General features: G+C 40.6%; 1 protein-coding gene across 2 annotated transcripts in view; it reads left to right on the top strand.

Annotated features, from left to right (window-relative positions):
* Positions 1-11,748, top strand: part of grm3 (glutamate receptor, metabotropic 3) — a 68,789-nt gene that overhangs the window by 36,374 nt on the left and 20,667 nt on the right. For both annotated transcript variants that reach the window (XM_019888412.1, XM_019888411.1), the window contains exons 3-5: positions 3,700-4,161; positions 5,570-5,713; positions 10,539-10,808. In XM_019888412.1, the coding sequence (XP_019743971.1) occupies positions 3,850-4,161; positions 5,570-5,713; positions 10,539-10,808 (726 nt within the window). In that variant the 5' untranslated portion in view covers positions 3,700-3,849. The remainder of the gene's footprint in view (positions 1-3,699; positions 4,162-5,569; positions 5,714-10,538; positions 10,809-11,748) is intronic.

Raw genomic sequence — 11,748 nt, 5'->3', positions numbered from 1 at the left:
TATATATATATATGTATGTATGTATGTATGTATGTATGTATGTATGTATGTATGTATGTATGTATGTATGTATGTATGTATGTATGTATGTGTGTGTGTGTGTGTGTGTGTGTGTGTGTGTGTGTGTGTGTGGTGCAAACAATGTTTTTTTTATATGAGACATGGCTTCGACCTGAGCAAAAAAAAAAATGCAAACAGGAGAGTGTTTCAGCATAAAGCAGGTTACAAAAAAAATCTCTGAATAAGCCAATTCCGAACCATGAATATTGTGAGAGTTTACTGTCGTGAATTGCCACCTGCCATCTCTTGGCATCTTTGTGCCACAGACTTATTGAGGGATTCACAGCTTCTGAACTGAGAACAAACGGGAATTTGCTGTAGTGCTTTTCCACCATCTCGCCGCATCTTGTTGACATGGAACTATGTCGAAGTACGTTGAGGCACTTCATTTTGTGTCGGCAAATTCCATAGAAATAATGCTGGGTTTTACTGAAGTGCTTTGCTAATTTCTTGTAGTATCTTGAAAACAAGAAACCATGCTGAATTGAGTTGAAGAGCTTCATTGAGAAACAAGTAGTGCCACAAGTAGTGCCTTGCCTTGCCACATACTGTATCTTGTGACATAAATAGGCAATTACAAGTCACGCAATTTATTCAAGGTTATTCACTATTAGCGCAACGACTAGCCCAGTCCCACTAAACTTTATGCATTACTGCTAATCATTGAAGCTTAATTACTGGTGAACTACTGTTGCTGTGACCAATTCTATATGATTCTGATCAAAAGTATGATTCAGCTGAAAGTTGGTGTTTTAAGCAAGCAGGGGAAGTGTAGGGGGTGTGGGGAAGTGTGACCTTTTGATTCCGCCGGCTGATTGCGACCTTCATGTCGCACTTAAACTTGGCCGTCATTACCATGCGGGCCAGACCGCCAAGCTGAGCCAGATCGATATGATCAGTTTTCTGCGCAGCGCGTGCAAGTGGATGATACAATTCAAGCGATTCCAACCCCTTTACTGCATTGATTCTGACCTTTTATGCACCTCAACTCAGTGATTCTGCAATTCAGCTTTGCGATACATTAAAGAACCTGTCGTCAGGCTTCCCGAGCATGATAAAACCCGCTTTCAGATTATACACAAGCCCAAGATAATAACATTTTCATTATTAGTGGGGGGGGGGCATATTGTGGATAAATTATTTTTTAATTGCTTGTAGACAAATAGTCCAGTGTAATTTCCCACTGATCAAGTGTGAAATTAAAGTAAAATCTTTTGTAAGATGCTCAGCTCCAAAACCATGTCTCTCAGCAAACTGTGGATTGTGACGAATTTGCATCATACCACTTCTACAGTACCTTGTGTTTTGTGCACTGGTGACTTGGCAGCTATGCTGGGCGAAGATTTGTAATTTTCAAGTGACATACAGACAATGCAGAAACACTGTCGTTTCAGCTAAATAGAGCTGTGGTGTCTCTGGATGCATAGATCGGCATTAGCTTCTGATTGCCAGCACATATTCAAACAATCAGCTACATTCTAGCACTCCGAACAGGCCGACATCACATCGCATGCAATTCTTCGGTATTGGTGGGTTTCGTGTTCGATGCAATGTCAACATCCGGTTGGTCAAGCTGCCGCGGTGAGCAATGGTGATTCATTTGCAGTCTGGACACGGAGGGTGAACATCTCCTGCTCCAGTAACATCACAGGTGTTTGTTTGCTTTTTGGAGGGGAAAAAAATAGCTGCTCGAGGGGCCGGAACTGTCACTAAGTTGGCAATGCTGAGAAGCACTCACTTTGTCACGATGCCTTCGCTCCGCCCCCAATCGTCACAGGAATGACAGCCATATTGGCATTTGCATGCCACTTTAAATCGTAATTCTTATTCTTGCAACGCGATTTGAATTAAATGTATTGCCTTTCCCGGTGCCCTGATTTCACCTAATATACACATTGTCTCGCTGCCTTTTACAAATTTTGAATGTTTTGAAGTTGTTTCTGGTGTGTTCCGCTCACATTAAACCGATTTGTTCTTTTTTTTCTTGTTTTAGTGTTTGAGGTGAAAGTCGGTGATCACATTAGCAAACACGGCAGCCAAAACACAGCTTCCGATAATTTGGATTGAGTCGTGAACTTGGTAGTATCAGATGTCCTTGTCGTCTCTCTCTCACACACACACACACACACACACACACACACACACACACACACACACACACACCCAAACATGTGCACACACGTGCACACACACTCGCCAGGGGAGAGTGGAGAAGTGTTGCAATCGAGATCAGATAAGAGCAGCTTTTCTGATTTGTGCTATGAGAAGTCTCATGTATCAAGCAGCCATCTAAGCTGGCTTATCCAGATACAACCAGGGGCACTCACACACACACACACAAACACACACCCGTGCGCGCACACACACAGACACACGTATACACAACCTGAAGAAGAAGGTTGACCGTGTGATCTAAAGGATAGCTGGCTGGAGATCAGCAAACAATTCCAAATCCGTGTTAGTCATGGCAGCTACTCTTTGATATCAAGAACATTCTTGAACCTTCAGGGGGACATTGTCTCTGTACCCTGAGAGGGACCACAGATGTTTGATATTTACAGCACAGGATCATACACTACATCTGTATTTTCTCAGACTCAGTTCAGTGGCTTTCTGACCCATCTGCTTTCGTGTTGGTAAAAAAAAAAAACAATCTGCAATGCAGAGAGACTATTTTTATTCTTCCGACACACTTAAAACACATTTAGTTAGTGATGCACCGATACGGTATCAGTACATCTGCAATTGTACTCATGAAAATGGGCTAATCCGATGACACAAATACCATTTCACCAGCTTGACATATACTGGCCTTGTAGATAGTGAACAGTTGTTAAAAAAAAAAAAAAGAAAAAAATCCATGTTTGCTCGTTTCAAGATGTTTATTGCCACTCCCAGGAGGTTTACTGTAAAACTAACACAATATAAAGACAGCTACATGTTGTACATTTAACAGTGTCATCTTACAAAAGTCCACTATCTTCAAGCCCACACATAAAAACATGCCATAGACAGGCTAAAGAAATTAGCATTGATGTTGTGGTATAAATATTCAAATAACCTAAGTGGCATCCTTTTGACATTACAGTTTAGTCTTGCAGTTGAGCTGTCATGGTCTTTTTTGTGTCTTTTCAATAAATTTGCATATCTGTAGATATACAACTAGGAAACTTGCTGTGAATGATACCGACTCACCATATGGCTTGAGTAGGATGTTTGTGGCTTTTTTACATGGTGTTTATCATTCACGCATCATTTTTTTCTCATCATCGCGACACACACTTTCTATTACCTTCAGCAACACATATTCCGTTTTGACCATACTTCATTATACATGATCTGCTGAAGTGTGAGGTGCCCAAACTTTTCCGACTTCTAACACGTTGGCATTTCTGTCCCTCATGACTGACGTGATAAACTGAGATTGATCCCCTAATCTTTGTATTCAACTCAAAAGCTGTGCTGATCTCAAATCCAAAGAGATTCAATGTTGCCATCTATTGGGGTCTGTTTGTCATTATAGTTATGTCGTACCTTGAATTTCACGGACAAGCTTGGCAAGATAAATGTCTTCGGCGGTGTATGTAAATGGTTTGATTTCGGTTGAAAAATCCGGATGACTTGTTTTCTGTCCTTCAGGGCTGATGTCCTCATGCTGTGTCCCTCAACGTGCACTGCTCTGCTTGTCCCCCTCGACCATTTCATGGGCCTCCAAGTGACCCCCGCCGTTCCACCCTTAGCCCCTCACCCCTAACCTTCCTCACCCGGCCCCACTCCCGACCCCCAACCATGGTGGCCCGCGCTCTCGTGATGGTGATGATGTGTCGAGGCGTGCTGCTGTCCGTCGGAGACCCGCCGCCGTCCCGCCGGGAGATCCGAATGGAAGGCGACCTGGTCCTGGGCGGCTTGTTCCCCGTACATGAGAAAGGCAGCGGCATGGAGGAGTGCGGCCGTGTCAATGAAGATCGAGGCATCCAGAGACTGGAGGCCATGCTGTTCGCCATAGACGCCATCAACAGGGATCCCGTTCTGTTGCCTGGCGTGTCCCTCGGCGTGCACATCTTGGACACGTGCTCGCGAGATACCTACGCACTGGAGCAGGTTGGTCGAACGCACAATGACACTCACCTAAATGAAGTCATACTTGTGAGGTAAATGTCTTCCACAAACCCAATGGAGGTTTGGTTCCCAGTCTGTGCAGTGGTTAGATTGCCTCACCCACAGGTTTCTTTGGATTCATTTCGATTATTTTGAAGTAAATATAGAATTTTGGGGGGGGGGAATTGTGGGGATGACTGGCATTGCAACCCTAAACACAAGTTTACGTCACAGTCTCCTCTTCAAGTCAGCAGTGGGCAACACTTTCTGATACTCAGAAGAAGGTGTTTATAAATATTATGAAACGTTCCACACTGTATGTCCTGATTAATATGCAGAATAAAATACACATATACAGGCAAGTTGAAATGAGAAAACTAAATACAAAAGTTTCCTGTTTGTACAAGCTTTTTTGAGAACTGAATGCATGAATAACTAAAAATGAATGTACAGTTCAAATTCAAAAGTAAGAAACTAAAGAAAGGGCCATATGAATATTTTCACACACATTAATAGCATTTATATGACTTGAAATAAATAAACACGTTGAAAATACAAAAAAAGGGTAATTGTTAAAGTATCACTTTTGTAACTGATGAAAATCAATTCATTAAATTGATGGATGAAATGAATGTAATAAATATTTATAATAAATACATTAAATAAATAAATATAAAGTACCTAGAACAGCAGTTTTAAATGTAAATTGGACATTTGAATGTGAAGGCTAAAATGCTGAGTGGAAAGATACTGAAACATGGGATGATATTGAAAAACATTGAATGATATTGAAAAATATTGAATGATCATGAAAGATGTAAAATTATGTGAAACAACATAATGATATAATGCAATGAATAAGTTTTCGAATGTGTCTTTGAGAATGAATGAATAATTTTTGGTCGGGTGTGAAAATTTTGCCTTGTTGAAAATAATTTCCAAGGTGAATAGAATACGAATTTGAAATGGGAACGACGGGAATCTGTTTTATTGTTTTTGGCATTGGGAATGAGTGGAGACTTTTGGGATGAAAAATGCTGCATTTTGGGGAAACCATGGATTGTTCGAATGAGAAAAATACGAGCCCCATGATGTGAATTTTGGGAATATGTGGAAATTGGATCGGATGAATTATGTGAAAGGAGATGCATATCAAAAATGTGGGAGGAGTAATAATAATAATATATTAGGAGCAATACGATAAAAAAAAACAAACAACAAAGTGTACACTATTATACTAAGCTATTTTTTTCTCTTTTTTTTCATATATGTGAGTTGTATTCAACATTTCACGAGTGAGATTCAAAGCAAGAGTTGTATGAAACATTTTGGCCCGACAAAGCTAATAATGCTCACGATGGGCTGGCTCCCCCGGGTACACTTCTGATGAGCTGCGCTTGCCTTTTTGTAGGCGTTGGAGTTTGTGCGCGCGTCGCTCACCAAGGTGGACGACTCGGAGTTCATCTGTCCGGACGGCTCTTACGCCTTGCAGGACGACAGCCCACTCGCCATCGCTGGCGTCATCGGCGGTTCCTTCAGCAGCGTCTCCATACAGGTAACACGTGTCAGTCATAACTGACCTTTTCTGTTGCTCGGATTAACGGCACGGACTGAAATGGACAGCGTGACGTTATAGGTAGAAGGTGAGCAATAATGCTTTGCTGAATTACTGAAAGACAAGCCAAGCAAACTTTTGTCCACGGATATAAAAAGTCTGCACCCCTCTGTTCAAATACCAGATACAATGAGACCAAGAGAAGTTATTTCAAAACATTTTATTTAACATTAGTATGACCCATAACCTGTATTTGAAAATAAATGAAACATTTTACTGAGGGGAAAAAGATGCCACATCAGCTAGTTACAGTAAGTTACAAATGTGGCGACTTAGTTACAGTCACTCTAGTTGCAGTTTGAGTCTGTATATACTTGCTGTTGAGTTCTATTCAGTTTTACCGAGGTGCAGTTACTCAGTTACGTTAGTTACTGAGTTCCATAGCCTTCATTACTTAGCTTGAGTTATGTAATTACAGTTACCTAGTCACCGTTACTAACTTAATTACAAACTGGAAATGTGATAAGATAAGAAAACCTTTATTTGTCCCACAATGGAGAATTCTATTTACAAATCAGATATAAACTCATGTTAAATGGGAGTCGGCACGCACCAGCCACCGTTTAAAATGTTTCTGAATGACCCAAAATAAAGTTCAGATGTTCAAGTTGGGGGTGGCATGGTGGTCGACTGGTTACAATGTCCGTCTCACGGTGCAGAGGTGTAGGGTATGATTCTGGCTTCGGTTGTTCTCTTACAACAGAGTTACAGAGAGACTGAAAGAGTTACAGAAAGGCAAAGGAGCAGACGTCCTTGAAAATATAATGGTCCATTCATGGAAATCCGTTGTTTTTTTTTTTTTTGCTTGAAAATTAACTATTTCCCAAAATATATCTTTTTGCCTTGGAATATTAGGTTGTAATATTTTTTTTTTGTAACAGTAAAATTGTTCTGCTTTTTTCATGTAATGTAATGACGTTATTCTGCTTTCCTTGATCTTTTTTCTCCAGATTTTTTTTAAAGCTGTGTTTTTGCCTCATAACTTTCAGAACTTTTGTCATCGTTCGTATAGCCAAAACATTCTTGCACAAGAATTTCCTCAGCTGAATGTTTTTTCAAACGTAACTTGTTCTACTAGCATTTTTTAAAAATAATAACTTTAACTTGCAAAAATTCTATTTTCTCATAAGTCATTACACCATCAAAACATTTCCCTTGTATTATTATCTCAACTTAATTCTCTTAAAATGATCACATTTCTTGCCTTACTTCAACTTGGTTCTTTCAAAACGCATTTTACTGTTTTCTATTCTCCTCGGTCACAACATGTGTTATCCCGTCAAGACCTTTTTGCCCCGAACAAGACTTTCTCTTCAATTTTTTTTTCATTCTTCTCATAAAACGTCTTCCCTCATAAAGTTTCATCCTCTTAAAATGTGCACTTATTGCCTTTAATATCATACTTCAAGCGTCTCTATTTTTGCGGGAGCAAATCCTGAGCTTTTGCTACAATAGACGCTAGAGAGAGAGAGAGAGAGAGAGAGAGAGAGAGAGAGAGAGAGAGAGAGAGAGAGAAAGAGAGAGAGAGAGAGAGAGAGAGAGAGAGAGAGAGAAGACGGAGGGCTGATTAAGCATTTGGCTCCCGATACTCGACTTGTTTGTTGACCTGTGAGGCGTCTCTGCCAGATATTTGTAGACTGTGTGCTGACCTCAGCCTCCTCCTCTTCCTCTTCCTCTTCATCTTCTCATCCTCCTGTGTCCCGGGGCAGCCGGTAGAAACACCATAGCTCTGTGTCTGATGTCGGGAATCCTCCCTTTGTTGAGCCAAGTGCTGCTCTCCTCGCTCAGGTTGTTGAGGCTATTGTACCCGCGTGTCAGGGATTTGTCAAGGGGTGTGCCGCAAATGGCCATAACATTAGGTATGCTACACAAAGCATATTTCATAAAAATCAACATATAATATGATAATAATATGGGCATGTGCTGCTTGTTGAGGGGGCAGCTATAATGGAGCGATGTGCTGCTGCCCTTTGCTGACATTTAAATCAACGTCCGGCTTGAAAGCATAAAACCTGCCCACGCCATCAAAAGCAGCCATCAATATGTGTCTGACAGTCTCTGTGTGGGTTCGTGTCAACATCAACATCAACCCAAATGCAAAAGTAATTACAAATATGGAACATTATTTGAAAGAAAATACAGACATATTAGGGGAAAAAAAAGTAGACTTGGAAAAAAATATATAGTCCCATAGTCACTTTGGAAATATATGTAATTATTATAAAACCCCATAATGTTGGTAAAATATACAGACAAAAATATTCGGAAAATTACGTAGAAAAAATATGCACAAAAGTATGAGGGAAAAAAATCTTTGAAAAAGTATGAATAGATTTATAGTGATGCTTTGAGAAACGAGGGACCTGAGTATGTGTAAAACCCGTTGTTCAGCCAGTGGTTTTTATTTTTCTTTTTCCCTCTGGCGGTTTATTTCTATTCTTTTGTTTTTCCCTTTTACCTTGCTACTATTCTTTATCGTCTGCGAAGAACTACAACTGCAACTGCGACTTGTGGAGGATTGACTATACTACTGTACATATGTCTGTCTTGGTGACCAAGGCCTTCAAACCAGAAGTTTAACCACAAAAATGTGGCTAAACTTGTAGAATTCTTTTTTATTGTATTCAATTTTGTCTTTACTGTACCTTTTTATAAAATAGAGAAAAAAGTGGAGTCCTATTTTTCTTCTTGAAAAAAAAATACATTACAAATCTTTTTCGTTTTTTGGGGGCGACTGGAGGTGGACATGATACTTCCAAATGTGGAAAGATGGTCGTAAAATGATTAGTCCAATGACAACATTGTTGAATAAGTTTTTCCAGAACTGTATATGATCATTTTGAATAATCATGTTGGAAAAGATTAGCAATTACATATTTAACCGAAATCCATTCACCGTCTATTTATTTTTATTTTCTTCTTTGTCTGCTCTTGTTGGGTTTTTTTTTTCCTGTGGCAGATCGCAGCAGATGGGAGAATCCAGCAAAGAATGGCCTTGTATTTATTTGCGTCTGTGCATGCATGTTTGATCGTGCTGTTTAAATGTCTTTGCTCCATCTGTGCCTGTGTGTGTGTGTGTGTGTGTGTGTGTGTGTGTGTGTGTGTGTGTGTGTGTGTGTGTGTGTGTGTGTGTGTGTGTGTGTGTGTGCGACTGTGCGTGTGGTTATGATACTTCCACTGTCTCAGAACGCTCCTCGGATGTATGAGTCAGTCCTGTGTGAACTGTTAGTGTGAGTTATGATTAACAATCCAAATTAGCCACTCGATAAATTTCAATTAGCTCAGCGATTTATTCTAAAACAAGTGGGTTCCGCTCACGATGAGGTTTTCCTCAGCAGTTTGAGGGCCGCCCTGCACCTCACCACAATGAAAGCACAGGGAGAGATGGGCAGACTATCATCATTTGTAACTAGCATGGGGCAGTAAGGTTAGACCAGTGAGATTTTGTGTCAGTCTTGGTTCAATTTAAACTGGGTGGAATGTTTACCAAATTGAAAATAGTGGATTTAGTATTGAATAAACGTTGAAAAAATTAGCATGCACGTTTTGTTGGAGAAAGCCGGACTACCCAGAAAAAAAAAAAAACACTTGGGAGACATGAAGAATGTGCAAATTCCACACACAGGAGGGATTCAAACCCAAAATCTCAAAATTGTGAGGCAAACATGCCATCCACTATGTTGACCTTGTAAAGACTTTGTTGTAATGCAGATTTTTTTTGTATGCTAACTAGACAACGTACTATAGAAAAAATCCATAAAAATCTAACTACATATCACCGTTACATACTTTAGATATGCGTGCGTGCATGCATGTGAGCGTGTTTGAGTGCGTGTGCATGCATGTGTGACTTCACACTTTAATCGTATCTTGACCAAATCCGATTATGCATGATTGCTGTCAGCATCAACCTTCCAAATATATTGACATTTTTATCTTTGAAAAGGGGGAAAAATGCATTAATTAGAGGATCATTTCTACTGTATGGGTTTTACTCTCCAAGCCTTTTTTTTGATGACAGGCCAGCAGTCATTTTTGATCAAACTTTCATTAACACGCTTAATTAAAAACCTCCACACACACACACACACACACACACACACACGCACGCACGCACGCACGCACGCACGCACGCACGCACGCGCGTGCGCACACACAAGGAATGCGCTGGGCAATACAAATCAGTGAGAAGAGGAACACATGCAGAGCGTGTGCTTATACAGGGCGCTGAATAATTCCATACATGATGAATTTTGACATAAACCAAACACATCATTAGCTCCTCTGTATGCGCGTCTTTACTTGCCGTCGAACAAGGAGGATTCCTTACAAAGACGCGATGGGGGATTTTTCTGGTGACTGTTGTGCTGCGAAGGGTTTGTTTTCCATGTTTTGCGGGGTTTATTTTGTTTTGCTTTAGTTCCCACTGGGCCGTATTAGAGAGCTGTGAAGGAAGTGAAAGGTACACTAGTTTTATTTAGCTCGACTTCCTTATCGTGTGGAATTGCCAGGGGCCGCTGTTTGCACATTCACAAAGTGAAATCAACCTTGTCAACCAGCCAGGGTGATTCACTCACTTTTTCAAAGAAGTAGTGTCTACTTACTGTATGTTTTTCACCAAATCAACCCTTTGCTAGTTTTTTAAATGTTTAATATGGATGAATGAGATTTTTTACACATCCAACAGCAATTCAGCGTAACAAGTTGTGACACAAAATCTTCAAGATCTTGCCAATGTGGTCGCTGTCATCTGCCCTTCATCCAGGTTGCCAACCTTCTCAGGCTCTTCCAGATCCCCCAAATAAGCTACGCGTCCACCAGCGCCAAGCTCAGTGACAAGACCCGCTACGACTACTTCGCCCGCACCGTGCCGCCTGACTTCTATCAGGCCAAGGCCATGGCTGAGATCCTGCGCTTTTTCAACTGGACCTACGTCTCCACCGTGGCGTCGGAGGGCGACTACGGAGAAACGGGCATCGAGGCCTTCGAGCAGGAGGCCCGCATGAGGAACATCTGCATTGCCACGTCAGAAAAAGTAAGCTATGGTATGATTAGGAGATGAACCGTAGACCAAGTTTTTAATTTGCATTAACGCCGGGCGTGAAACTGCACCATTTTCTTTTGCCTTTTGTTCTCAGAAGTGAAAGACTAAAAAGAGTGATGGGCAATGCCACAGATGATTGCAATGCATTAAGTAAAGTAGAGGTACTGGTTTTAACCTTTCATACAAGGCTTTATCAGAATATTGCAGCTGACCACGATCAGTTCAAAAAAATAATAAACGATCACCAATCTGATCAGAAGATGGACCAATCCAGCAAACCAATTGAAACAACTTTTTTATTTACTGTACAGTCAACCCCGGTTATTCACGGGGGATTGGGACTGGACCAATGAAAAGCGGACATGTTTGTCTAAAGGACACCCATTGTACTGCAATGGGCAACAATAGTCACAATTAAACCCTAAAAAATCTTCCCAAAAATGCTGACAAACATTCACAGATGAGAACAATAGAATTAAAAAAAATTAGACTGTATATCGGCGTGTCAAACTCATTTTTGTCACGGGCCACAATGTTGTGACAGTTTCCCTCGGAGGACCATGATGACTGTGAAACAGTACACATGTGTAATCATCCCTTTGTAATAATACATATACAGGAGGCATTAATGTATATCTAGTTTTAAAATCAAAATTCGGGAATAGTAGTTTGTTCAACCATTTATTCAAAAGCCTCTGTTAGAACATGAGAAAATGCTTGCAAAATCGTGACATAATTTTTTTACTACAGATAACAATTTGACATTTTGGTACATATTTTAACCAGTATCTGGAAGTTGACCTTGATTTTCTTTCATGGGCCACATGAAATGATGTGATGGGCCAGATCTGGCCCCCGGGCCTTGAGTTTGACACGTTTGCTGTATATGGTGAGATCCCTGAATGTCGGATTATGCGACTCCGATCCATGA

Source organism: Hippocampus comes, unplaced genomic scaffold, assembly GCF_001891065.2.
Source record: "Hippocampus comes isolate QL1 unplaced genomic scaffold, H_comes_QL1_v1.1 scaffold112, whole genome shotgun sequence".
Taxonomy (NCBI): Eukaryota; Metazoa; Chordata; class Actinopteri; order Syngnathiformes; family Syngnathidae; genus Hippocampus; species Hippocampus comes.
The sequence above is the reverse complement of the archived record's forward strand: the minus strand, read 5'-3'. Positions and strand labels throughout refer to the sequence as shown.